The sequence below is a fragment of the Molothrus ater genome, chromosome 6, assembly GCF_012460135.2.
Source record: "Molothrus ater isolate BHLD 08-10-18 breed brown headed cowbird chromosome 6, BPBGC_Mater_1.1, whole genome shotgun sequence".
Lineage (NCBI taxonomy): Eukaryota > Metazoa > Chordata > Aves > Passeriformes > Icteridae > Molothrus > Molothrus ater.
Genome location: NC_050483.2, coordinates 50,066,009 through 50,092,175, shown reverse-complemented (window position 1 = coordinate 50,092,175; position 26,167 = coordinate 50,066,009). Strand labels below are relative to the sequence as shown.

At 47.8% G+C, this 26,167-nt stretch overlaps 1 protein-coding gene across 7 annotated transcripts in view; it reads left to right on the top strand.

Moving 5' to 3' along the window:
• Positions 1–1,961: 1,961 nt before the first annotated feature.
• Positions 1,962–26,167, top strand: part of BCL11B (BCL11 transcription factor B) — a 97,534-nt gene continuing 73,328 nt past the window's right edge. For 3 of the 7 annotated variants that reach the window (XM_036383876.2, XM_036383871.2, XM_036383875.2), the window contains exons 1-2: positions 5,625–5,788; positions 16,686–17,051. In XM_036383876.2, the coding sequence (XP_036239769.1) occupies positions 5,638–5,788; positions 16,686–17,051 (517 nt within the window). In that variant the 5' untranslated portion in view covers positions 5,625–5,637. Of the gene's footprint in view, positions 3,154–5,624; positions 5,789–16,682; positions 17,052–26,167 lie in introns of those variants that run through there. The other 4 variants (XM_036383872.2, XM_036383874.2, XM_036383877.2 and 1 more) reach the window with 4 other exon arrangements.

Here is a 26,167-nt window from a genome sequence, read left to right as displayed (position 1 = left end):
AGGCAGGCTGGGGGTCAGCCCCCGAAGCCTTGCCCGCAGCCGGAGAAGCGGGAGGGGACTTGCGGCGGCCCCGCTGCCCTGGGCAGCCGGGGAGTCCGCCCGGTCAATCATTGCCGGCCCTTATCTCCTGCTCTCGGTGCCCACTGCTAGACACTGGTTAATCAACAGATGATGCCCAGTAACTTCCCGATAAGCCGCGCTCCCGACGGGTGCAGCTCCCTGCAGCTCGCCGGAGAACGGCGGCGGCCGCCGGCGGCCGGACTTTGCACCCCGCAAGGGCCCCGCGGCCGCAGCCCCGCGGCGTGGCCTGGGGCCGGGCCGCGCTGAGCGCAGCAGCGCAGCCACACAAAAGCCTCTCGGCCCCGCCAGCCCGAGCAGAGCGGCATCAAAGCGGGGAGAGCCGTGAGGGCAGCTCCATCCCCGCTGATCGGCCCGGGCCCCTTCCCGCGGGGGTGGAGGTCAGCGAGGGGAGCCTCTTCTCCCCTCCAGCTCCCCCGCGATGATGCCGCGTCCTTTACCCCGACTCGGACGCGGCTGCCCCGCAGGGCAGGAGTGGGTGCTCCCCTCGGGGCCGTAGAACTGTCCCTCCCTGCCCAGCGGCGGGGCCCCTGCCACCACCACGGTCATTTTCCTTTGCAGGACCCCGCACAACACACCAAACACACGGGGCGAACAATCGCAGCAGTTTAAGCGCCGTTAATGGTCTTGGACGTGTTTGTCGAGCGCTAGTGGAGGCGGAGGGCCGGGATCGGGCACGGAGGGCAGGGCCAGGCTGGCCCGGCGCCCCCCGGCCGGGGCTGGGTGCCCGCCGCCCTCGGCTCTCGCCGGGCCGGGCTGCGGGGTCTGGCAGCGCCGGAACGAGAGCTCTGAGCGGGCGGGCGGGCGTGGGGAGGGAGAGGCAGATTTGCTGGAGGAGGCGAGAGCGATGCTGTTTAGCCAAATTCTCCTCAAAGCTGATTAAGGGCACCGAGATGAATTCTGGTCCCCTCGAGACTCGCATGCGATTTAATACGAAAATCACTTATTTAACGTGGAAAGTAAATGACACGAGTGCGGCGCGGGTCTCCAAGTGGGCTCCGGGTCCAGGCTGGTTCCTTGGTTTTCTGCTCCATCTGCCTCCGAGCCCCCAGGCCTCCCCTCTCCCCGTTCCTCTCGCCCTGGCCAGAGCCGGTGCTGAAAAGCTGTTTGCACCGAACTGTTTACTTATCGAGGGAGGAGGGAGAGAGAGAAACAATCCCAGGAGATGGGCCGGGAGAGCGGAGGTAGAGGGGAAAAAGTTGGTTTCCAAGAATCTTCCAAGTTAGAAAGGCACGCAGTTGTGGGCATTTACCTGCGTGTGAAATAGAAGGACAAGTGCACTGGGATGAAGCTCCTGGGAGCTCGGCGTCTCTCCGTTCGTGGCTGAGACTTAATTTCTCCAAGGAAAAATAGTCTCTGCCAGAATTTTAAGGGAAGGGGGGTTGGGGGGTGGGAGAAGGTCGGAGCGTGTGTGCGTGTGCGGATCGGGTGTGCGCGCGTGTCCCGCTACCATCGCACTTCGGGTAGGGAGAGAGGAGGGGGAAAAAATCCCTTTCCCCAGCCCACACAGATATTTGTGTTGTTGTAAAACTGTTTGAAAGAAATGCAGGGGGAACGCGCTCGCCGCCGAGGAGCTGCGGCGGCGCCTGGAGGGAAGGAAGAGCAGCCCGCGACCCCTGGGGAGCCTCCGTTCCTGGGCACGGACGGAGGGAGCAGGACCCAGCGCCGAGCCGGGGTGGCGGAGAGCGATGAGCAGCGGCGAGGCGGCGGCACGGGCGGGCAGCGCGGCACGGGCGGGCAGCGCCGCCGCCGCCCCCCGCGCCCCCCGCGGACCCCGGCAGCCTCCCCCGCCCGAGCCGCCCCCGCTGCGGCCGGCGCCGGGCTCGGGGAAGTTTGGCCGTGCGTGAGGATGCGGATTTATTCCTTCCCCCCTCTTTTTCCCTGGCCGCCGGCGCTCCGCGTGCTGAAAGCGGCCGCGCACAAAGCCCGGAGCGGCGGCGAGCCCTGCGTGTGCCGGAGTTGGTGTGTGTGCGGTGTGTGTGCGTGTGCGTGTGCGGTGTGTGCGGTGTGTGCGAGTGGCGTTTCTTGTTCTCTTGCAGGGTACAATGTTAAAAAGCCACCGCTAGTCGCCCCCAGTGCTCCTACTCTCTGGGTCTTTTTGTCTCTAGTGCAGATTAAACGTCACGTCCGCACTTGAACTTGAATTTTATCCCATTGTACAGAGGCAGCCCCAGCCATAGAGAGACAGAGCGCTCCCAGAGAACCAGGACTCCGCCATCTTCACATTGCAATATATAATAGTAATAGCCAGCACCAGCCCAGCTGCACTGGGGGCTTCCTTCCTTCCAGTCCCAGTGCCAGGCGAGGGGGGAAGAGTGCAAAGTCGTGCAGGAGCACTGGCAATCCAAAAGCACCAGGGCAAAGCAGTGCCACTTGAACTGGGAAAGAGGAGACACAGTTTCGGCTACCCCTTTTCAAAAATTCTCTCTATATATCTACCCAGCAAGGGTCAATCTCTGAGAAACATTTTTTTTGGCGATTTTTTTTTTTTTTGAGTGGGGGCTATCCCAATTTTAGTACTTTTCTTCTTTTTTTTTTACTACAGTTTTTTTTAATTTTAATTTTTTCTTTTTTCTTTTTTTCTTTTTTTTTTTTTTTTACCCTCTTGGTGGAAAAGCGCACTTGCCAATTTGCCAAGCACTCTGGAAAGAGGGAAAGAGAAAAGTGTCACTGGCGGTGCATATCCTCCTAAGTTCAAGAAGAGATCTGGAAGTCCAAGTGGCAGAAGCAGTGGAGAAAAGACAGTGTGTGAAAGAGAAAGAGAGCGAGAAAGAGCTGTTCCTGATGATGATGATGATGATGATGATTTTTAATTGAGAGGGAATCCCAACCAGTGCACCACAGCAGCAACAAAAAGGAGGCGGTTTTTTTTCGTTTTTGATTTTTTTGAAAGAAGAACTCGATAAAGAAGAAGAAGAATAAAGAGGGGACAAAAAAGACGAGGAGGATCGGCCCCCCAACACATCCCCCCAAACCAGTGCAGCTCTCCAGGCGATGCCAGTGTAAATGCCAGGGCAATGTCCCGTCGCAAGCAGGGAAACCCGCAGCACTTGTCACAAAGAGAGATTATCACACGTAAGTTTGAACTTGGAACCAGACCGAGCCGAAATCGAGAAGCAAAATTAGGGAAGGGGAGGAAGCGGTTGGGGAGGGGGGGTGTGTGTGGGGGGGAAACTCCAGGAGCAACCAAAGCTGGTAAATGACTTCAGAGAGAGGGAGAGGAGAAGGGAATTAAAGAGGGGAGGGGGGTGTGCGGCTGGGGGGGATGGGCTGGGGGTGGAGGGGGGGAGAAGCCCGAAGTTTGCTGTGCGTTTTTGCAGCGGTGCGGAGGTGAGGCGGCCAGGCAGGCGGGAGGGCAGGCGGCGTGGAGCGGGGAAGGAGCTGCCGGCGGGCAGAGCGCGGCGTGGGGCGGCGCGGGGCTCTCCCGGGCAGCGGCTGCGTGTGCGGGGGGCGCGGAGCGGGGCGCGCTGCTCCAGGCCGGGCCGGGCCGCCCCGCCGGGGCTCCGCTCCTCGCCCCTCGCTTCGGGGGCAGCACGGGGCGGTGGGAAAAGTTGGCCGAGAGCCTCGCCGCGGCGTGACAGCCGCGGACGGTGGGGGGAGGAGGATCAAGGTGGGCAGCAAGGGAGGGAGACGCGGAACGGCCGGGGGGACTTAGCGGGAAGCACATGGAGACGCTGGGCCGGCGGCGGCGGGGCCGAGCCCCCCGGCACCAGAGCGCGGGGCAGGTAGACGGCCAGCTGCGCCCTGCCCGCCCCAGGTGCATCGCCGGCGGGGGAAAAGAGCTCTCCCAAGCGCGGGGCAAGGCAGAACCAGCTCGGCTGGGGCTAGAGGCGCGGGGCAGGGGCTGCCGAGGGGCCGGCTGCGGGCGGGAGTGTCTGTCGGTGGCGGGGGGCGAGAGGAAAGCCGAGGCGGGCACTGGGGATGGAGTGCACGAAATGCGGGTCGGGCAGCGGCACCGGCTCGCCTGCGGGGCAGGAGTGGAGGCTGCACTTTGCTGAAGCTCCCATTGTAAGTGAAAATACACACATATACTCCCACCCGCCGCCCCCACCCCCCCCCTAAAAAAAAAATAGGGAAGGAAAAAATAGAGGGGGGGGAGGGAAAGAGGCATCCCCCCTCCCCCCAGCGCCAGAATCCCCCTCCTCCCCGTTCCCACCCCTAAAGCTCCGGGAGAGGGGCGAGTGCCTGCAGGCAGAGTAGGGGGCAGGTCCCCGAGCGGGAGCCCCGCTCCGCCGCTCCGCCGCTCCCGTCCCCGGGGGCCTGTGCCGAGAGGCGGGGGGGGAAATGTGGGGGCGCCTCCCGGGGCGTGCGGCCCCCAGCGCTCCGCGCTGCTCCGACGCCTCGGGGGCACGGGGAAGGGGGGGGTCAGGGAGGTCCCCATTTCCCTCCTATAGCATAGGACGAGTTTGGGGGGTGGTAAAAAAATGCCCGGCACGCCGGAGCCCCGGTCGGACCCCTGCCCCCCCCCCCGCCCCGCAAGACGAGTCCGCAAGTTGTTGTGCTGCGGGGGGCGGCGGCTCGCACGGAGCCAGCCCGGGGTTGAGCCTGAGCCGCGGCGGATCCGAATATTTATGTTGAGATTTTAAAAAATTTAAATAAATAAATAAAATATTTCCCCGGCTTCTCTCCCCTCCCCTGAAAGCCAAGAATAGGAGCCATCTGCCAGGAGCATTTGGTGCTTGCGAGCTCCTCTCTTTCTTTGTTACCGGTGATAAATTTCTGTTTGTAAGATTTCCTTGGGAATCGAGATATATATGTGTATATAATTTTTCCACATCCATTGGGATTTTCTTTTCATAGCGGAGGGCTGTTGGGGGACAGTTTGAGTTCTGAAATATAAAATTCTTTTGCTCTTTCTGTATTTTTTTTCATGTATATATATATAGATAGATAGATATACACACATACATATATATATATATATATAATATGTATTTTTAAATGTGCATCTTTATTTTTTAAAAAGCACCCCTCACCCCACCTCCAGCCCATCAGCTGCTGGAACCTTGATGAAGATGCATCTGGTACTCAGCTTTTTCTGGGGGGGGATTGTTTTTAATTCATTGTTATTTTGGAACCAGATTTGCATCACCATAAAAGGTGGATTCCCCCCTTCCTCAACTCCCTCCCCTTCGTTAATTGCATTTTTGATTTTAACCATCCGGTTTGGAAAACGTCTTATCCTTTTTGTTGATGGCTTCTTGTTTTGCCCCCCTTTCTGTTTTTTATTTTTCTTTTTAAAAGAAAAAGCATCAACAGCCACCTAAATCGCCCAGTGTAATTTCTCCCACTTGTTTTCTGTCTCACTTACGAGGAGATGTGGGGTGTTGAAAGGGGGTGTGCGGAAAATCTGTTTTGTTGCGCACGTCTGAATTTGTTTCAATGGGTGAAACATTTCTTTTCTCGCTGCTGTTGCTGCTGGGGAGGGGGGGAAGGGGGGTGGAGAAGAGAGTCAGGTAGGTTTGTTATTCCAATTTGATCTCCTTTTCCGATCGCTTTACTTGAAGGTAAATAATGAGGCAGGAGAGTATTCAAAGGTGCCGAGGAGCTGCGTGTACAATGGGTTTAGCGGGAAGGCTGGGGGAGGAATGGAGAGCAGAGCAGTACGAGCTTCCCTCCCTCCCCTCTTGTATTTATCTATCTCTCCATCCTGAGGAAGCTGGCGGAGAAATCAGGCTGCATACTGAACAGTGGCAGAAAAAAAATGAAGGTATCCAGGGGAAGGAGGTGGTGGGAGGCAGGGGGCGGGGGGGAGCTGCATCGTCGGGCTGGGGTTGGGGCTGGGGAGCAGGAGCGCAGGCATTTCAGCGCACAGGTCTGAGCCTCAGCTGCAGGCTTGCAGGAGAGGGGGTCGCAGTCTCTGCACTCCTTGGCAAGTGTCATTCATGGGGGAAAAGCAGCCAGGCAGCGTCCTCTCTAAAGGGGAGTTTGGAAAGTAGTGGGCAAACAGAATAGGGAACCAAAGCACTCACAACAAAATAGAGTCAAGCCCAAGCCAAGCCCCCAAAGCCAGGATGAAGTGATACTGGGTTCAGAAATCTTCTTTTTACGTTGTGTTTAGCTTGGGCTTTTTTTGCCCTGTCTCCCTTTTTGGCATCTGTAAGGGGAGTTGCATTTCAGGATGGATTGGAGGTCTCTGCCAGGCAAGGAAAGAGATGGGGAGAGAGACAGAGAGAGGGAAGGGCTTTCTGACACTGTTCCGCTGGAGTTTATTTGGTTTCATCCACTTGATGTTTGGAGAAACGTTTAGATCCTGAGTGTAAGACAAACAAACTCAAAAAGGAGAGAAAGTGCAATGTTGCTGTGCTCCAGAGTTGCAGCATCTCATTAGCACAGTGGTCTTTAAGACTGCAAAACAGAGTGGCCTGCCTGTGTTTGCCAGGCTCACCCAGGCAGCCTTGTAACTGTGTATGAGCAGGACAAAAGAAAGAGGTGAAACACATGGAGAGGAAAAAGCAACTCTGCACCTTTCTCCACTGCTGGTGGACAGAGCAAACTTGGCAACCAAGCTCATTTAAATGGGTGGACAATGCAAAAGAGCTGATTATGCATAGGAGAGGAGGTTGAAGTGTTGAGCTGCTCTGTGCAAAGAAATGTTATTTTGGTTCAGTTCAAATTGCTGATTTTCTAGCTTAAGATTTTCCATTTTTAACTTAAGAAATCTGTTTTCAAACTGGCCCTGCATTTTGCATTTGAAGGAAATGTGAAAGGCAAGAGCATGTGAAAAGCTCGCTGGTAGCAGTTTTGCAGAAGGCGGCAAAGCTAGAACATTTCTGTAGAGCAGCAGCAAGGATTGAGAGGGAAAGGCACAGGAAAATCTTACAATTCCAGGCAGAGAACCAGGTTTCCCAAGACAGGTCTTCAGTACCTGGTCAACAGGTTTCCTAGGAAGAGCAATTATTTCCTGTATCACTTTGTTTTGTATGTAGTCATTAAAAATCATAACAAAAACCCCTATGATTTTTTTGCATGTCAAAGTTTTGCAAATTGCTCCAAGGAGCTTCTCTTAAAATGCATTTAGATTTAGTGCAATTAATGCACTTTCCCTGCAGAACAAAACCCACACCAGTGTAATCAACTCTAATACAAAGAGAATGTAAGCTGTGACTGAAGAATTAGAGAGGAAATTACTATTATTTTAAGGATGGATGACTTTTTCATAATACCTGAATGGCTGTGCACAGAAAAGCACAGCCTTTTAAAAGACATCACATGTGTTTACTTTAAATAGGACAGGGGAAAATAAAGGTTGTATGCTGTCGACTTCCAGGTTATCTTTCATTTGAATATATTTGTATTGGACTTACAAAATAAGTTAAAAAAATACTGGCACTTTTTCACGGTTTCTGTTCTTTAAAAATATTTTTTAAAACTGCTGCAGAGTAACTAGGTTGTGGCTGTGGGTTGTTCTGTCCTTTTTGGTTGGTGTGTCCGGTGGCTTAAATAGATATATAGTGGGTGAGAAACCATTTTGCAGTTTTTTTTTTCTGGTCGGCATTTGCAGAGCATATTTTGTCAGGCTTATTTAAATACTGAGAAATAAAACTCTTCAAGATTCCACAAACTGGCTGCCTTTAATAGAAATAGTGGGAGCCCTTGTTTTGCACAAAATGTGTGTTTCTCTGCAGAACAAAGGGTTGTCTTGTGGCATATTTGGCAATAATTATGACTTAGAGAAGTGTGCGCTCGAAGAAGTAGTACAAATTTTTGATATCATTCATAGACCCTGGTTGACTTCATCTGCTCATCCCAAGGCTGAGCTGGCTGCGAGCAAACCTCTCTGCTTCCAAATTGCCTCGCACACGATATTTAGCTCGTCTCCCACATTTCCTACCTGGATCTCTTTGCTCTTTGTGTTGTTTGTTGATGGAAATTACTTTCCAAAATAAACTTCGCCGGCTGCCGGAGCCTGCCGTGCGCCCCGGCCGCCAGTGGCGGGGGTTGGCGACTAGGGGGAGCTCCCAGCCCGTGCGATGGCCGCGCCGGCCGCGCCGCGGGACGCGCGGGATGCGCCGCCGGAGCCCGCGCCGCCGCGCCCGGCGCGCACCCTGCTCCAAACGCGCTCGCCGTAAAGTTGTACTATTGATTTCCACGCGGAGATCTATAGAGAGCTAGCCGAGAGAGGCTGACAGCGAGACGAATCTATTTTTTAACTAAATCGCGGCTGATTAATTGACTCGGGCGGACAGGAGTTTTTAATTAAAATTAGTTTTTAACGGTGCTTTTTATTGTCAACAGACAATGTTTAAATTCTCAATTTGTTATTGTCAGATAGTGATGGGGGTAATGATACCTGCACATGAGTGAGCTCCTGCGTGGTGGGGAGTGGGGGGAACCCAGGGAGATCTGTATGTTTGTTCCAGTGGATGTGAAAACACAGAGTGGAGAAGCTGGAGTTGTAGGGAAAGATGTGTGCAGCAACAAAGCAGACACACATGTACAGAAATTGGCTTCTATTACATATCAGAAAGCCGCGTGTATTTCTGTGGAAGGATTGATATGATACAGTTTAACGTACTTTGGTCTTCAGGTCCTTAGAGCAAACTATCTGTAGTTCCTACAAATGAAAATAAGCATTCTTTCTTTTCTAGAGAAATAAACACAAAATCACATCTGTCACGTAGAAGTTGCTGCTGAGCAGCTCATGGGTTTCTCCGATGGGCTTGTGCTGTTCTCTGCTGTATGGCTTGCGTGTCGTGGACAGACTTCAGCAGGACGTTTTCCTGCCCAAATGTATAATTTAGTGGCATGCACACGGGAAGCTTTGGACATGTGTTTCACTCATCCTGAGAACTCCATCGAGTTACAGCACTATTAACACGGCAGAAGCGTCTTCTTACTTTTAGGGTGCAATATGTGCATGGAGGTTATCCTGTGACAGGAAAGTGCGCTTTATTCTAACCTTCAAAAGAAGTAAATTAGGTCAGACAAAGGATCAGGGCTGTCATCAGCTGTACAAAAACCCTTCACTCTTGGGTAGAGAGGACCAGTAATTTATCTGATGATTTCTCTACTTCATTTAATGTTTGAATTGAGCTAGTTAGAAGCATATAGACAGCAGCCAGCTCATTTGACAGACTGGTAAGCTGAAGAGCACAGTGCCTGGGCCATTGCCGGTGCTAGTGTTGCACAGCCATGGGGAAAACCTTCCCTTCTCCCCTCCCAAAATCTCAGACTTCACTTACTGTGGCTTTCCTTCCATTGCATGATTGTTAATTTTATCAAGAGAAACAGCTATCCCTCTCTCCTCCTCCCCTTCCTCTACCCATCAAGTGCACACACACCCATGCTCCCCTTCCTCTCTCTCCCTCCTCTGCCTCCCACCCTTCCCACTCCCTCAGGTCGAAGCCTGGTGGAAAAGCCTCCCTGCAGAGACCTGTTACCCCAAAATGGCTTTCAGCCTCCTCGCCAGAGCATTTCCTACTCTTTGGTTGCAGTTCGGTTTCTCTAGGGTTGCAGTGCAGCTGTTGGTTGAATTTAGCCTCCCTTCGGTACTGTCCAGAGAAAGCATGTGGAAAAATAAAGAGTGGCTGGGGTTTACTCACATGCTTTAAAGTTAGCAATTCCACTAAAGCACTTGGTGAAGCATCAGCATGGTCTGTAGATGGATTTATATGTATGTATCTTTTTAATGAGGGAGGGAAAAGGCATCAATAACTGCATGCATTGATAAATGCATGATTCATTCAGCTGCTTGTACTATAGGACCTTCCTCCTTGCTGTTTATTTACTTTTTAAAAATGTATCTGGGCAGGCTGCACACCATTTCTCGGCAGTCAGCTGCAGCCTCAGAGGCTCCTGAACATCAGTTAAATTTTCTCGCTGTCTGCCCTCCTTCTCAAAAAGCTGTTGCTTGCTCAGTGCTGTAGACCCTTGCTGGAGCTTTAAGTAGCAGCTTGTTTCTTTCCTTTTCTTTTTTTTTTTTTTTCTTTGCTTTTCTTTTTTTTCTTTTCCTTTTTTTTTTCAAAGGATATATAAAAAATGCCTAAAGCAGGCTATTTGAAAACAAATTAAAGTAGAGGGACACACTTCATGCATTGCAGGCACGCGCCAGTAGAAGGGGGTTAGAAGAATATAATCATTTTACTGGCAAAAGTGACACCAGATCGGGGATTTGATTAATGGTGCAGCATTCACAGGGACTTAGTTCTGTATTTTTGACATATGCAAGTCTTTTGTGTAGTTGCCTCAGTGCAAGAAATTCCGTTTTGTTTTTTTCCTGGAGCAGCTGATAATTTGTATGTGTGCTGGATATGCCCAAGGTACTTTCCAAAGACTAAGCACTAGACAGCACAGTACAAAAAAGGAATCTAAAGTTAAGGGAGAGGAAAAAAACATACTGGTTTACTTAACTTTTTTATGACCCCTTTTACTAAGCCACTGGAAGAAGCCATAAATTTGCTGAATGTTATAATGAGTATGCTTCAATGAAAGTAAAAAAAAAAAAAGGCTTAAGAAAATCGTATATGAGCAACAGTGTGCCATAAACAATTGAAAAATGCAGTCTCTTTTGAGTCTGATATTTAAGAAAAGAACAGATCTGTTGTGTGTTTAATACATGCTCAGAACTAATTACTTAATTTTGATCATGCCTTTTAAATCCTTGGGTAAGAATCTCTGCTTCCAGTATTCTTTTCTATGCCAGTTGAAAGCCTGTACCCAAATACCGCTCCTTCTCCTTTTGTGGCACCGAGCACTCCTTTCTCTCCTTGGTTGTCGTTTAGTTTTAAATAAAACAAATGTATTCACTGGGGAACAAAGAGTGCTTTTATATCACATCATCACATCCCATTTTATCTGCAGAGATTTACAGCTTCTGCAGTCTATAGAAGAGCCTATACATTTTCTGCTTTCAAAAGCAGTAAATATTTTTTTATGAATGTACCGTTTACTTAAGAGATACACTACTTTCTTCCGTAACACGGTACATAGTTTCTGAAGAAATAGCATCTGACAACTGTTGGAGATTTGTGCAGATTCTTGGATATTGTCTTTTGTCCTGTTTGGGTCCGGTGTGGTTATGATGTCATTTTCCTCCTTCTTTTCCCTAAATCCTGATGTGTTGAGTGTCTCTTTGTGGCAATGCTTGGGGTTGTTCTGTCTCAGGTGTGTAGGGTTAAACTGCTGTGAGGGGTTAAACTGCTTTTTGAGAGATTCGGTCTTCTGCAGAAGGTGTCTGAGGCACCAGTGCTGCAGCACAGTCCTTCACCTCGCAGCCCTCGGCGGGTGCCGAAGCGTTGGAGTGGCCGGGTCATGTCGCGCACCCTCCCAGCCCCGCCGCGTCCCGGTGCCCGTGCGGTGCCCGCGGGGGCGGCCGCTCCATCCCGCCCGCCGGGCCCGGCACCTGCCGCGCTCCGACTCCCGCACGTGGCGGCGGGGACTGGACGGCGGCGGCTCTGCGGCTGCACCGGGGCCACGCTCGCACGGCACGGAGTGGCACAGCCTCGCCTGCCGCTGCTCCGGCTGCTTTTGTGCACTTTGCACATGCCAGGGAAGTGAGGCACAGTGCGGTCCCCTGTGTTTTGGGGGCTTCTCCATCAAGTTGTCTCTTTTGGCAAACTCAGCCTCAGACTTACATTTAGGAAAAAAAAAATTAAATACCACAAACAATTGCTTTGCAGTCTTCAGAAAAATTCAAAATTGGTGTCAGATAAGCGGTGCCTGGTACCGCTGAGTGTGATGCTGGTGCAATATGTAGGCGTAATCTCAACTGTGCACCTTGTGGCTGCAGGGAGCTGCTGGGATGCTCTGGAAGCAGGTTATTGATAAACTTCGACGGCAAAGAGCCGCGCTGCCCGCTCTGAGCAGCGTTAGTCTTTGTGCAGCAAGGATCCTGACACCGATCTCGGTGATAACCCAGCCTGAGAGCGTGTGATTCGAGCTACTTTCCGTTAAGCATGTTGATGTTACAGTAAATGTGACATGTGGGTGTTGATTGAAGGGACATAATTTTCAGGCCTGCTTTGGGCCAACACCCTGAAGAGCAAGTCAGTCCTTTGTGCTCGCTCCCCAACTAGGCTGAGCTTTCTCTGGCTGTGCCTTCAAGACAGCAGTGACTGAGGAGAGCAGTGCACTTGACGTGCTGCAGCACATTTCTAGGCAGTATCGTGTACCTGGCCACCAGGAACTGTGTCCCTATGGTGGACTTGGCTCCCCCAGCTTGTCCCAGAGAAGGGTGGCCCCTGGGGTAGCCTGTGTCTTGTCCCCCAGGTGGGCAGAAGGGTGGGCAGTGGCTGTGGCAGGGTGCTGGGGCAGGCAGGGCACCCAGCAGCACCTCTGCAGTGAAGGCACTGGCAGTGCTCGCCTTCACAGCCCCGTTATTGATTTGTGCAGAAAGCAGCCACAGGGGGGAAGTTTCACATGCAACAGTTTGGCCCAACACCAAAACATTTCCTCTGCCCCCTTTGCCTCATTTTGATCCTGTAGAACAAGAAAAATAAGGAAAAGAATAGGTTGGCAACTTCTAGATCCTTTCTTACCCTGGTTCTGCAAAGCAATAAAAATACAAGGAAATAAATGATTGCTGTCTGGACCCAGCCTCACCCAAACTCTGTGAACAAGCATCCATGGTTCTGTCCTTTAAAGCCTCGGAAATGACTTTTAGCAAAACAGTCTTTTCCACTATTAATGGGTAGGATTTTGAGACAACTGACAAGCAGAAAGTAGTTAGCATTTGCATTCGCTTTAATACTGGGCATGAGCGCATTGTTTGCATGGGGCACATATGCTCTACTGATGTCACCACGCTGGAGTAGGAGTGCTGGTGGCTTTGTGACAGTGTCTTTATGGAATTAAGAGGTTTGTCCACTGTATTTTGGTATGGTAGACAGCCAGAGACTTTGGAGATGCTGCTTAGAGTCCAGTCAGCAAGTGTAATGCTTTTTTTTTTTGAGTAAAGTAAATGATTTAGATTGTCCGGTTGCTTTAATTTCACAAAACCATCATATAACAACTGTGTCACTCATGTCCCCAAAGATTGCCCATTGCCATCTCACTGTGCTCCCTAGGCAGGCAGTGCCAAGACAATGCTCTGTGTAGGAATCTCTGGATGTAGGGAAAATGCTGGGCACACCTTAACACGCCTGAAAGAACCGGGGCACGAGTCCTGGCTGGAAATAGCTCATTTGCTTTTTTTTTACTTTTCCCATGTAAGCGACATGAGATATTTTCCCTCCTCCTATTTTGTGTGGCCTGATTTCTTCTTCTTAAAAATAAAAATTAATTTAAAATAAATACTTGTGAATAAACACCCTCCTACCTCTAAACCCATCTACCAACAACAGCAATAAAACCACAGAGTTAAATTCAAATAATGTGAAGCGACTCATTTTAAACCCACAGACACAAGCAGAGTCAGAACTTTAGATTGAGACTGGCCTAAATTGCCCCACTGGTATTAAAGGGCTCCTTAAACAGCCTAAGATCTTGGCTGTTGTATTAACCAGGCATGACCCAATGTGTTATGGGCTGGACTTGCAGGCTTTTTTCTCTTTCCCTTTGTGGGTTTTAAATCTCTCCTGTAATGTTACTTGAATGTAGGTTTTTAATGGCTTAATTGAGTTGTCAATAGGAAGCCTTTTCTTTCTTGTGTTTTTTTTATTCTGAGTAAAAAAAAATAAATGCAAATTGACATGGATAAAATGCATTTGAAGATCTATTCAGTATTTTGTTTTTCATTCTTTTATGTCTGTTTTCCATGTTGTGAATAAGGGGATGTAATATAGCTTTTGCATTGTTGGGTGAATAGCTGGTCGCATGATTGATGATTTATTAAGCTCAAATCAGAAATAGAGTTGAGTAAAAAAAAATCTTTTTGATAGTTTGAAACCTAATTACTACTGATCACGAGGGCTCGGCGTACCAAGAAAACGAAAAGCTGATTTTTGGTGATGTGATGACTGCCAAAATATGAAGGAATACCAGATGTTATTTTAAAAAAGTGCCATTGCAGAGTCCTTGGAAAGAGAGAGTGAGCGAGTCTAAGCGAATAGGCATATGTGAATTTAACTAATATTCACATGAAGTGTAGAACTGAAAAGAAAGAATTCGTAACAGTTTAGCTGTTCAAACCTCCCTCATGTTTCCACAGACGTCTGGTCAGGACCCTTATCAATTGCAGCAATTTTGCTACATTTTCAGAAGAGCACGATCTAAATCACAGGCAAAAAAAAAAAAATCCTCACATCAAAAAGATAATAAAGTTGAGATCTGTGCTTTTCTTTATATTTGTTACATATATATAAATGCCAAAATTCAGTCTTTGTAATTTAAGACACAGACTTTAATCAAAAAGCTTTACAGGAATGTTAGTGAAACTAGTAACAGGAATTTTTCCCCCGTGCCATCTTTTATTCTTACGACCCTTGGTTCAGTTCCTGTTTTCATGTTGTCTTTTCCAGCTCTTTGTCCCATCTCTCACTTGTGTATCTTCGTGCCTGTGTGTGCCTCTCTGTACAGTTTTTTTTAAATATTTTGACACAGTCTTCCCCCTTAATAGGAATTCTGGCTACAAATTGTGTGCACGTTTCTAAAAGACCCTTTTCACAGTCCTTTTCTTTTGGCTCTAAAATGATGTATATGTAATTGGTAATTAAAGGTGCAAGCTCTCTTCAATATAAACAATATTGCTCAATGTTAGATCATTAAAGGGAACTGCAGCACTAAATAATTACCTTTTGCATCATGACACACTGTTCGCAGGTATCCGCTCCCTTCCCAGCGGTGCCTTTTCAGTACAGGGTTATAGTCACATTTTCACTAAGGCAAGGAGACATCTTTTCATGATATAAATTGGTGAATTAATTGCTTAGCATTGTCTTCAAACTCCTTTTAAACATAGATTAAGAGGAAAACGGTAATTAATGATTTTCAGAATGGGTGAGTTGGGAAGCATAAGCCTTCTCATGCCCATGGCTGGCTCCAGCAGGATGGTCCATGCCTGGGCACTGCTCTGGGGTCCCTGTCCTTTTCTGCCGTCGCTGCTGCTGCTGCTGCCGCTCTCTGCTTTGCTGTTAGAGAGCTCTGATGCAACTTGTAATACAGCTGGTAGATATGCTGATCAGTTATTTATTCTGGAAGGCAGAAATGGGAGTGATTCTTTTTCTAAACTACCTTTTTTCGAGGCTTAACCATTTTTGTTGCCAGGCAATGCATTCTACCTTCTACCTCTTGCCCCTTTTCTATGTGTTTCTTGTTTTTTTTTGTTTTGCTGTTTTTTTGGTGGTTTTTTTTTTTTTTCAATTGCTGTAGAGTGGGACAAAAATCCTTTTGTTTTCAGAGTGGAGAAGAGCCCAGGTCTAAATTATAACATCTGTCTATCACAGCCTTACTTCTTTGAGATATTTGTGTTACTTTTCCCAGGAAATCCATCAGGAAACTAATAGAGAACATTTTTCCTCCTATTCCTTTAATCCTGATTCGATTAGAGGTCTCAGTCACTGATTTACATACTGTTAGCTCCTCTGTTTTGTTCAGCCCAAATCCTATAGTCCTTGTAGAGGCAAACCAGCCTTAGGCAAAAGTCAGTGGAAATTTTGCCTGAGTAAAGTCCAAGGTTTGTATGATTTGGCAGTTACATGGCAGAACAAGAAAAAACAAACAAAACCCCATGTTTTGCCCCAAAAATGGATTGTGATCCACAATTATTTTATAGTGTAAAAATTATCTTCTAAATACTGATTTAAAACATACTGTGTTTTATTAATTGTGACATGAGAAGTTACATATTTCCTAGAAACTAATTCAAGTCACCCAGAAATTCTTTCCCAGTCTTTGGGGGTAAATGTAGGAAATTCAACATGTCTGTGGACAAGATTTAAACAAAAAAACTTTTATTAGCCTATGTAGCAATGGCAGGGTTTTTGGCATTGGAAAAATAGAGTGGAATATTTCAGTCTCAGCCAATATTCCAGTACGTTAAATAAGTGCCTCATTCCCTTTCCCACTGTACACAGTTTTGAAACCCCTTAACTGCTCATGAGACCATACCCTGCTTGTGTTAGTCTTGCTAGTAGTTTTTTGTAATTTCTGCTAATGGGCGGTCATTTAATCTTGCTGGTAACTCTGTAATGGGACAAAGGTGGTGCTAATTTTGTACGTTGCAGGGAGCCCAGTGCTGATAGTTTGGTGCATAAAAGCTTTCCCCCTCTCCCTGAAAAAGAAGGAAAGACTTGGGTGCATAAGCTTTGCTGGATGGGGCCTTGGCCAGATGGCTGGGAGACGCAGAGGGAATGAGAAGGTGGGATAAAAAGAGAGGAACTATTTCAGAATGTGACTCGGGGCTCGAACGCTTGCAAAATGGCTCTTTGCTGATATCCTTGCAGTGCTGGCAGCAGTGGGAAGGAGCTGTCAAGAAAGCTATGCCAGGTCAGCCTTTCCATTTTGTTACAGGCAGGCTTGGTTGCAAAATATATTGAAATCATTCTGGGAGAGCGGAAAAGCTGAAAAATAAAAGAAAGATCTAATCAGGCTTGGCTCCTTTGAGGGGGGTGCGGGGAGGCTGGGCCTCTGGTGATGCATCCTTCAGAGTCTGTGAACACTCAAAGCAATCTCCTTCTCTTTTCCCCTCGTCCCTTTTCCCCCTCTTTCTCCTTGTCCATGCAAAGCAGAGGCTGACCATGTGGAACCGGCGCTGGCCGACGAGGACGAGAGCCTGGCAATAGCAGACCCAGGCGGCATCAGCATCGCCGCAGGCGGGACAGACCCCGACCTGCTGACCTGCGGACAGTGTCAGATGAACTTCCCGCTGGGAGACATCTTGGTTTTTATAGAGCACAAGAGAAAACAGTGCAATGGCACTGGTGGTGTCTGCTATGAAAAGAGCATGGATAAGAGCAGCCCTCCCCCCTCCTCACGCGCCGAGCTCAGGAAAGTGTCAGAGCCAGTGGAAATCGGGATCCAAGTCACACCCGATGAAGAAGACCGTCTTCTCACGCCTACAAAAGGAATTTGCCCCAAGCAGGAGAACATTGCAGGTACAGCACGTTTTACAGCTCAATCAACTTGTCTAGGTAATCTTTTAACTAGAGTCCTCTAGAAAGTGCCATGAAACAGGCTTCAGCAACACGTCTTTATAGGAACCATCCATCTGGAGGATCCTCACAGCTCTGCAGGGCTGTCCATGCCCTGTTTAATTCTTTGTAGCTGTCTGTGCAGGGCCAGCTACTGGAGAAAGGGGCCTCTCAGGCAGCTGGGGCAGTCTGTACATCTGGGAAAAAGCAGAAAGCTGGGGTCAGAAAACATTTCAGGAGCACCTTAAGCAAGCAGCAGTGGCAGTGGGATGAGGGACTTTGTTGAGGTGCCCAGTTCAGTCCTGTTCCAGATACCCTTTGTCACATGCAGACTCACTGGGAAGGGCTGCATCTTGACACTAGGAAAAATCCTCTTCCCATTGACTGGTAGTGGAAAGAAGATTTTTTTTTATGTGAGGGCTAAAGCAGGGTTTCTTTAAGTCCTTCATTTTTAATTCCCGGGGGTAGGTGTCAGCTTCCTGGCCTGCACTGCTGCCTGTGCTGCCTGTCCTGGGTGTATTTAGATGGCCTGGGTTGGGTGGGTAACACCTCCACTCTCATGCACACCCCAAAGAGATCTTCTGAATAAGGATCCAAGAGCGCAGGCTGGCCTGGGTGAGCAAATTGCAGGCATTTCTTTTTCTTAAACTCTCACATGTGGTGAAGTTAACGTTCATTCAGTGGACCTCCCCCGCTCAGACGTGGGCAGGCAGGTGATGATTATCCACCTAGGTGAGGTGGTATGCAGGTGATTCCTGCAGAGTGCCTGGCATGGGGTTGCTTCCATCAAGCAGGGTGTTTTTCCCCTCTGCAGTGGTGAAAGGATGACTCTCCTCTCTGCTAGTGAGTGGGGGTTTTATGTTACACAGCAGGATCTCCCCTCAAACGGGCCTTTTTTGTTCAAACCAACTGCATCCCATACAGAGGACCAGTGACAATCTGCCTTTGCTGCCACTATCCCAATTTATCTAGGAATTGTCCTATGGGATTAGATCTGACAGTCCAGGATCCCGCCTGTGGCAGAGATGCTCCCATGAGGGGATCCCCAGAAGACAGGTGAGAGGCTCCTATCTTTACAACTGAAGCTTAAGAGATTTCTGCCTTCAGTGTTGGTGTCTGAGCCAGTCCCCAGCATCTCTGACAGGCTTGGGCATCACATCAGTGAGGGTGTGGGCTTTAGAACGCTGCGGGCTTCAGACCTCCTGTCTTTTAGGACAGGGTATATAATGCCCATTGACTACACTGTTTTCTTCTAAGAGTATTTTTTGGGGTGCAGCCACCACCCTGACATGGGGCAGCTGTTAGCTCTGGGAGCATTATCTGTGGCAGGCCTGTGCTGCAGCATTGGAACCAAACCTACCGTGAGACCTGACCCCGTCTTTTCCTCATCCTTTTTCAGTTTTCCTCATCCTTTTGCAGTCGCGAATACATTTCTTGGTAGAGATGATTACATCATGGTGTAGCAGATTTGAGGGCTAGATTTCCTTTCCATTTGGTAGGAGCAGAAGGGAAATATTCAGGACCTTCTCTAGTCTGCTGAAGGCTGCCTGAGTGGTGCTGAGCACTCCCAAAATCTGTTGATCTCTGTGCAAGCTGATGGCGCTCAGCCCCTTGCAGAGGGTGTACAGTGCTTAGTAAGGCTGGTTTAGGAGAGCTCTGCTGCAGTTGCAGTCCAGAGCTTGTCTCTTACTAATCTCTGCCCAAGTTCAGTCCATAGTATCTCAATGGTTACTCCCAGAGCAGAGGGTGCTTTCCCATCCCAGCTTCTGGGGGTCAGCAACAACATAACCAAAGCTTTTGCCATGCAGAAAATCTGCTGGGAGGTCATGAAGGAGATGTTCACACATGTGGAAAAGCCATAAAAAAAATTAAAAGCCAATCTGGAGCACCTAATCTCTTTCAGACTAAACTGAATATCAAATGAAAAATATGTAGGAAAGATTTTGAATTGAGAAAAATAAAAAGGTTTATCATTTGATTGGCATTTTCTCAGCAGTGCATGGAGATAGGGACATCCACTAAACAGTGCTGTAATAATACTTTCTCAATTAGGAGCCCAGCTCTGAGATAAAAAGGTGCAGTGTCCTTCCATATTTTTTTTAATAGCAGCGGATAGTTTTCAATAGTAGGATAAAAGCCTCACATTACAGCCATGGAGGGTAGCCATGAAAAACCCACAGAAGTCATTCACTGGAAAGGCTTTAGTGGGATATACCAAACCCCTTATTTATATTTCAATAGAAAGGCTTTCTGCATTAGCCAAGAAAATCAGAATCTGCATTTAACATTAAAGGTATTTCCCAGTGAGCGGCTGTAGAGCATTGTTGTTAGATTTGTTAAAAAAAGAGACTAAATACGATTTCATAAAAGGGAAACTTAATCTCTAAGGCAGCTTTCTCCTACCCTGCCACCCCCTCTCTTTATTTTTTTATTTTTTTTGTAATAATGCAACAGCCTACAGTATTTTTACTTTATATGTGACGAAAGATATTCTTAGCCTTTCTGTACTGAGACAGGAAGAATGAATTTCTTTATTCCACCAAGAAATATGTAAAATAATCCCTTAGAAGTATGGGGAGATATGTTTGTTCAAAGCATTTAAAATGTTATTTTAATCAAAGGCACAAAACACTCTACATGCTGTGTCAGCTAAAGGAGACCATTACATTTTAACAGCAAATCATGTTCTTTTTCCCCCTTCTAGCCAGCCCCCCCCCCCTTTGAAACTAACTTTTTTTTATTAAATAAAAAGGCGAAAAAGATTAAAGAATAAAAAAAAACTTCAGTGGCTCAAATGTATAAAGTAATTTAATATGGTGGAAGCATTAATTATTTTAGCTTAATTGAATTCTGAGGACTGCAGTAGTTGCATTTTTGTAGACAAGCTCTGTTTATTATTTCTTTGTGTAGATTAACAGTAAAGGAAACATAGATAACTTTCAGTTATTTATTGTAAAATAAATGTGTCAATTCATGTGTAAAGCAAGCTGTTCAAAGATAATTGAGTCTTTATATTTGAAGAGGGAAACCAGAAATCACCCACTCGCCACTCCGGCTCCCTGAAATATGCTGCCACCACTGCTGTCCTCGAAGAGGTTTCAGCTCCTCTCCTTGATCCTGTGTTATTTTTGCAGACCTTCTTATTTGGTCAGAATGATTTGTAAAGCCTTCTGTGGTGTGACTAAGCCACCAGACCTTGCAGCTTCCCAAGGCTGAATGCTCTGAGGGTATGTCAAGTGCTGAGCTTGGCTCTGCCATTGTACCTCTCGTAGCTCTGGGTGTGAGGATATTGGGATGCAGAAACCACACTCAGTATTCATCCTGCCACAGGGTGCTCCTCGGGTCTTTCTTCCTCTCTTTTCTTTACTTTCTTGGTAGCTCTTCTTGCCCCAGTCACTGAATGCCTCTTGACCACACGACAGACCTTGTGCTGCTTTGAGGGACATGTTGGGGCAGAACTCAGGAGCCCACGAGAATTTTTATGTATGCAACACAAATCTCCGACAAACATTTCTATATTCCAGTGGAAACAAAGGCAACTTTGTCTCTGCAATCAGCTTTTAAAGATCTTCTGATAATGAAATCTGTCATCTTTCCCTGACTGGTAACTTGCAAATCCAAGTTTTGAAGATGTTTTCACTTAGCTACCACTGTCCGTAAGATGTGTGGTAGCATGTCAGCTGGCACTGGGAGGACGTGACTTGCTTAGACGCAGTCTGCCCAGTGAAGGTTTTTTTTTCTGTTTTTCAAATTGGCTGACCTGTTTGAAAATCAGTTCTGCCTCTTGTACAGAGGGTGTGATAGTATCGAAGAGATGTACCAGATTGTTGCACAGCAAAACATAACCAGGCCAATGAGTTGGCAAGCAGTTATCGGTCACTGCTTCTTTTATTTCACTGCTGGCAGGTATTTTGGAAAAAAATAGACCACTGTTGTATTTTATACCTCTTTTTATCTTTCATATTTATCAGATCTTGGGCATAACCAGGTGACCTGTCCTGGCTGAAGAATGACCTGGGAAGGTGATCCCACTGTTGTTTCACTGATGGTACCTCATCTCTTCCCCATGGCCCTGTGGTCTGTTTGTTAGGATTCTCTGAAACTTAAAGTTAAAAAAAAGTACCAGCCAGCTTGATTTTAATGCTGAGTGGTTTAAATGCTGAACACCCCAGCAAAGAGGAGGGAGCCTCTTTGCAGGCACTACTTGGACCAGACCTTCTCCAGATTCACTGTCAGGTCTGCACCTTCAGGCCAGCAGACCTTCACAAACATATAACTACAGCAGCAGCACAGGTTCACTAAGATGGTGAGCTAATTCTTGTAAAGCTAGTGCTAGGAGAGGGGAGGGGGTTGATTGGAATTCCTCATTCATCCTGTCCCGGCCACCAGTGCTGGGCTCCATACATTGTGCTAGATGTACATCATGAAAAAAGGCTCCCTGTCAGAGGCAGGATTTAACTGCAACCCGTGCTCCATGAATGTTCATTTCAGGCTTTTGAATGGTAAAACTGCCAGTGAGAGAAACTAAATAACTCGCATGTGCTGGAAGCCAGAGATAAACACCACTGCAGGTTGCCATGAAATGGGCTATTTGATATATTTAGAATTGTTATTTTTCTCCAAATTAAGATTAGTTAAATCCATGTGTGTTGTGTGAGTGACTGTTAACTCAATGGCATGGATTATCCTTTTTTCAAATCTTGACAGCTAATTATTATTGCTGCCTACCCTGAGACATTCTCTTACAATGTACCATTATGGACCCGTGCACCCACATTTAACTGCAGGACTCAGACAGCCGGCATGATGCCTTCACACGTGAGGGGAGGGAAAGACGAGCTCAAACAGCCCAAGGACTGCCACGGTGACATCAGGCAGGTTGGGAAGAGGTGCTCTGAAGCTGAGCTGGCGCAGGGCTTGGTGGTTGTCCCCTTCCCAAGGCTGTCATGGCACCAGGTGCTGCTACCAGAACCTCCCTGGGGTAATGGGTCTTGCAGGAGTGACTTCTAAAAGTGAGGTGAGGAGAAAACAATACGTGAGGAAAAAGAGGCTTCTAGAAGTATGTGGTGACAGTGCTTGAGAAACTCAGCTGCAATCCTTTTCATGAGGCTTTTCCAGGCTTGTTTCTGCCTTTGAATTTGCTAGGGTTTTCCTTAGTGCAGAGGAGTTACCTGGTCACCTCCTCCTACTCCTTTGCTGCTTCAGCAGGTATTTAGCAACACGTTTTGCTAATTGGTGTTGCTGAACAGTAAAGGGAGGACACATGACACAAGGAAGGTGTCAACTGACAGTGCCCTGAGAGTGGGTTAATGAGCAAGCTTCCAGCCCCTGGGACCTTGCTGAGGTCCTTGCTGGGGTGTGGAGAGAAAAACAAGCAGGGTGATCTCACCCAGAGCCCTGCTTGCACCTGCTTGGGTGGGGGTGGACGGCATGCCTGGGGAGCTTGGCTCTCCTCTGGGGACAAGGCACCTTCAGCCCACAGCAGCAGCCTGCAGTGGCAGCTGCCCTCCCCTGGTTTGCTGAGGCTTCAAGCTTCAACAAGGGCTGCTGCAATGTTGATGGCTTAAAGTTTTAGGGCTGCTGGTGGAGGTCAGCACAGGGCTCTCCAAGGAACACGACTGTGCCCCTGTGGGAGATCCTAAGAGAGGGCAGTGTGGAGGGTGCCTGTCAGCATGCCACCCCCAGGGCTGCAGCCAAAGGGCAGCGGTTCCAGTGTCTCTCACCAAGGCAGCAAGTCACCGAGGCAACACTGCTAACCCTGGCAAGAGTTAAAGGTGAGAAACCTGCCAGTTACAAAACTCTTCCTTCCCCTTGCTTGAACTGCACCACACCCTGGGGCCCCACTCCAGCACCCTCTGCTCAGCCCCAGCCCAAGGCCACCAAGCCACCCTCTCCTTGCTGCCACCTCAGCTTGTCCCAGTTGTGTCCTGCCCAAGGTCTGGCCTGCCAGGCACCAAGGCTTTCCTGGCATCTGCCAGTAAAGAGTGAAATTATTCCCACCGAGTTTTAAGAACAGATTAAAAAAAAAAAATTAAGCATATTATGCCCTTGATTCTCCCTGTTGATCTTAGCTTTTTGTTTTGTTCTTCTCACCATCCCATTTTTCAAAGTTATCTTCTGTGCCCTATATGTGGTTAGCAGAATTCCCACAAGGCTGCAGGAGTGGTGGCAGTCCAGTCTACCCTGCTGGGCCCCTGTTTCACCAGGGGTAATTCCCCTGAAACCAGCAGGACCCTGCTGGATTGACTGGGTGGCACAAGTGAGGACCTGCCTGCCCCTGAGCGCATGGTGTGCCGTACTGAGAAACGGGAGCTTGTTGCTGTTATTTTCTCCCTCTCTAATCTCTCCTAGTCATAGTCATCTTCAGTTTGATGAGTGACAATGCTGGGTAAAACCTTTTCGACAGAAGTGCCATTTTGCAGGCTGATGAGAGGGGATTTAAGAAGGTCATTCAGTACACACAGCTGGTCTTCTTGCTCTGGGGTGAATGCGTGTGAGGAGTCACTCTTTAAGAGCAAAACTTGCTTGTTGTACCACGTTGGCACTGCTGTTAGCCTCTTTTAATTCAATGGAAGACCTCTGGACTTACTCAGAGTTAAACCCCACTAAAAATGTCACCCAACAAAGTGGCTTTTTGCCCTTATTTAAATCCTTTTGTGAAATTACTTGGGTCATGTGTCCAGAAACCGTATGCATATCTGGTTATTATTAACCATGGAAAGATTGGTAGATTTTCAGAGGCAACAGTAACAGTGAATGGTGAAAAGGCACTGTTCAGCCAGCCATTACTCATTTTTATTGACAAGTTTGTGAGCAACTTTTAAGAGCAAAGTAAAAGTAGTCCCCAACCAGCTTGTGGACTGCTTTGGCATTTGTGTGCATGCGACAAATAGCAATATGCTCCTGCGTGTTGGAGTGTTGACTGCAAGGACGAATTTGTATCTGTTTGCAGGGGAATTTTGGATTGGGATGTAGCTAAAGGAAAGCCGGGTGTGTGGAAGTATTATAAACGAGAAAAGCTGTCTCTAACGATGCTCTTCTCCAATGGTGGATAAATACTTAAAGGCACAGAAGTGGTTCCTTTGCTTGAGCAGGACAGAAATGTTGCTATAACATGAGGTTGTCTCCCTTCATGTGCTTTCCATAGATTGTTTTTCTTTCTCAGCCAGTGTTTGAACTGTGCTGCCTATACACACAGTGACCAAATCAGCTGTGACATAAAGGTTGAACCTTTCTAGGTTTTTTCTGAGATTGGAACATTTTTCTATCATAACTGGAGAAAAAAAGACCAACTCTGTGAAGTAATCATACTTTTTGTACAAGAAAGGCTTGGATTTCTGTGTCATGTCACATAACTTCAAAGGGCATAGATTTGGGGCTGACTTTCAGCACTGACTTCAGTGGCCAAGTGGGAAGATGGGAGCCCGCAGGGTAAGAAATAGAGGAGAGAGGCCAGGTATAGAAATAAAACCATTTTTCTCAGCAGAAAATCCTAGAAGCCAGGAGAAACTGGGTAACTCTTGTCTTGGGAGATGCGTGTGCTCTCTCCAATGAGAACATCCTTTTCTGCATGGTTTCTTTTCCCCATTCCCTCCCACCCTCCAAATGGTAATTGGTGGGCCGTGCAGTAGAAATGTTATAAAAAAAAAAAAAAAAAGAAGAAAAACTGGGTGGGTGGGGTATCTAGGGATTTGGTGTCTAAGCTCAGGAGTTAAGCCGGAAATCCCAGAGATGTAATGAAAACAAAACGGACTTTTCACTCGCGCTGTGGCATTCTGGCAGTGAGAACACTTTCGTGAGCCAATGTTTTCATTGTAGGTTTTCTCGAGAGAAGTAGTGGAAATGAATCGTTAACCCCTTAACAGGAATGAATGTGGTTGCTGCAGTGAGGAGAGGAGAGCTGTCTTGGCTCCTAGCTGCTGTGTTGCAGAGCTCGGGGGTGTGTGTATGTTTGTGTGTAGTGGGGAAGGTGGGGTAGATACTGCTTGTAACGGAGTTTAATAACGTTAATGGCAGATGTGAAGTGGTTACTTAGTGGTTGTTGTTTTTTTCTCTTTGCATGTACGCCTTTGCAGAAAGATTCAAGTGTGATCAGCACAAACCACTGTTAAGCCCAACAGCTCTTAAACTCTCTACTTCTTTGGCATTTGGTAGCATATTTCTTGAGCGAGAAAAGGGGGACACTGCTCACTGGTCCCTCGGCAGAGTCATAAAAGCTGCAGATGGAAAAGACCTACCAAGTAGCAGATCCCAATTTTCTTGGAAAGTAGAAGTACAGGATGTGTGTCTGTAGCAGGCATGCTATGTATATAGCTTTAAATGTCCAGCAGTCTTGGATGGTGTGCAGCCTCACAGGAGTCAGCCTTTTCTTTAAAATTAAGGGAGTTTAGAGAGGAAGAGAGCTGGGAGTGATTAATCTAATTTACCTTAACAGCTACTTTTGGTGACAAGATCTTGTATCCTTGTCCTCCATGTTGTGATTAAGCTGCATCTTATTTCACTATTTTATTTCACGTTTTGATCACCGCTGGCACTTACCCTGTTTCTCTTTCCATTCTCTCGTTAGGGTAATTTATCTGCATGTTTTCTTGCAAGCAGTACAGAGCATCAGCCCTTCTGCTCTAGTTAAAGAGCATCTCATCTACCTTTTAGCATCTTGGAAGAGCAATTAAAATCATTATAGACCTTCTTCCAGCTGCCCTAGACCCTCCAGTCCAGCCCTTGCATGCAGGTTGTGGGACTCTCTGTGCTGTGACGACTTTGGATGTAATTGCATAGCTGCTGCAAAGGGCTGTGTCTCTGCAGCTGACCTTGCTCAGTGCATCTGGCCTCTGAATAGATGTTTGCCTTCTTTCTTCCCACTTTGACAGCTCCCCCCCTCTGCCCTCCAGCCCCTCACTCTGCTCCAGCCAGCTCCTTGTCTCTCATGCTGGGAAAGCACGGCGGCAGCAAGGTATTTGTGGCTGAAACTGCCTTGGCACTGAGGAGAGCTTGAGGAAAGCATCAGTTCTCCTGCACAGCCCTGTTTGGAGAGGGTAAAAATAAGAAAGGATGCTGTTGAATAAATGATTGTTCTACAT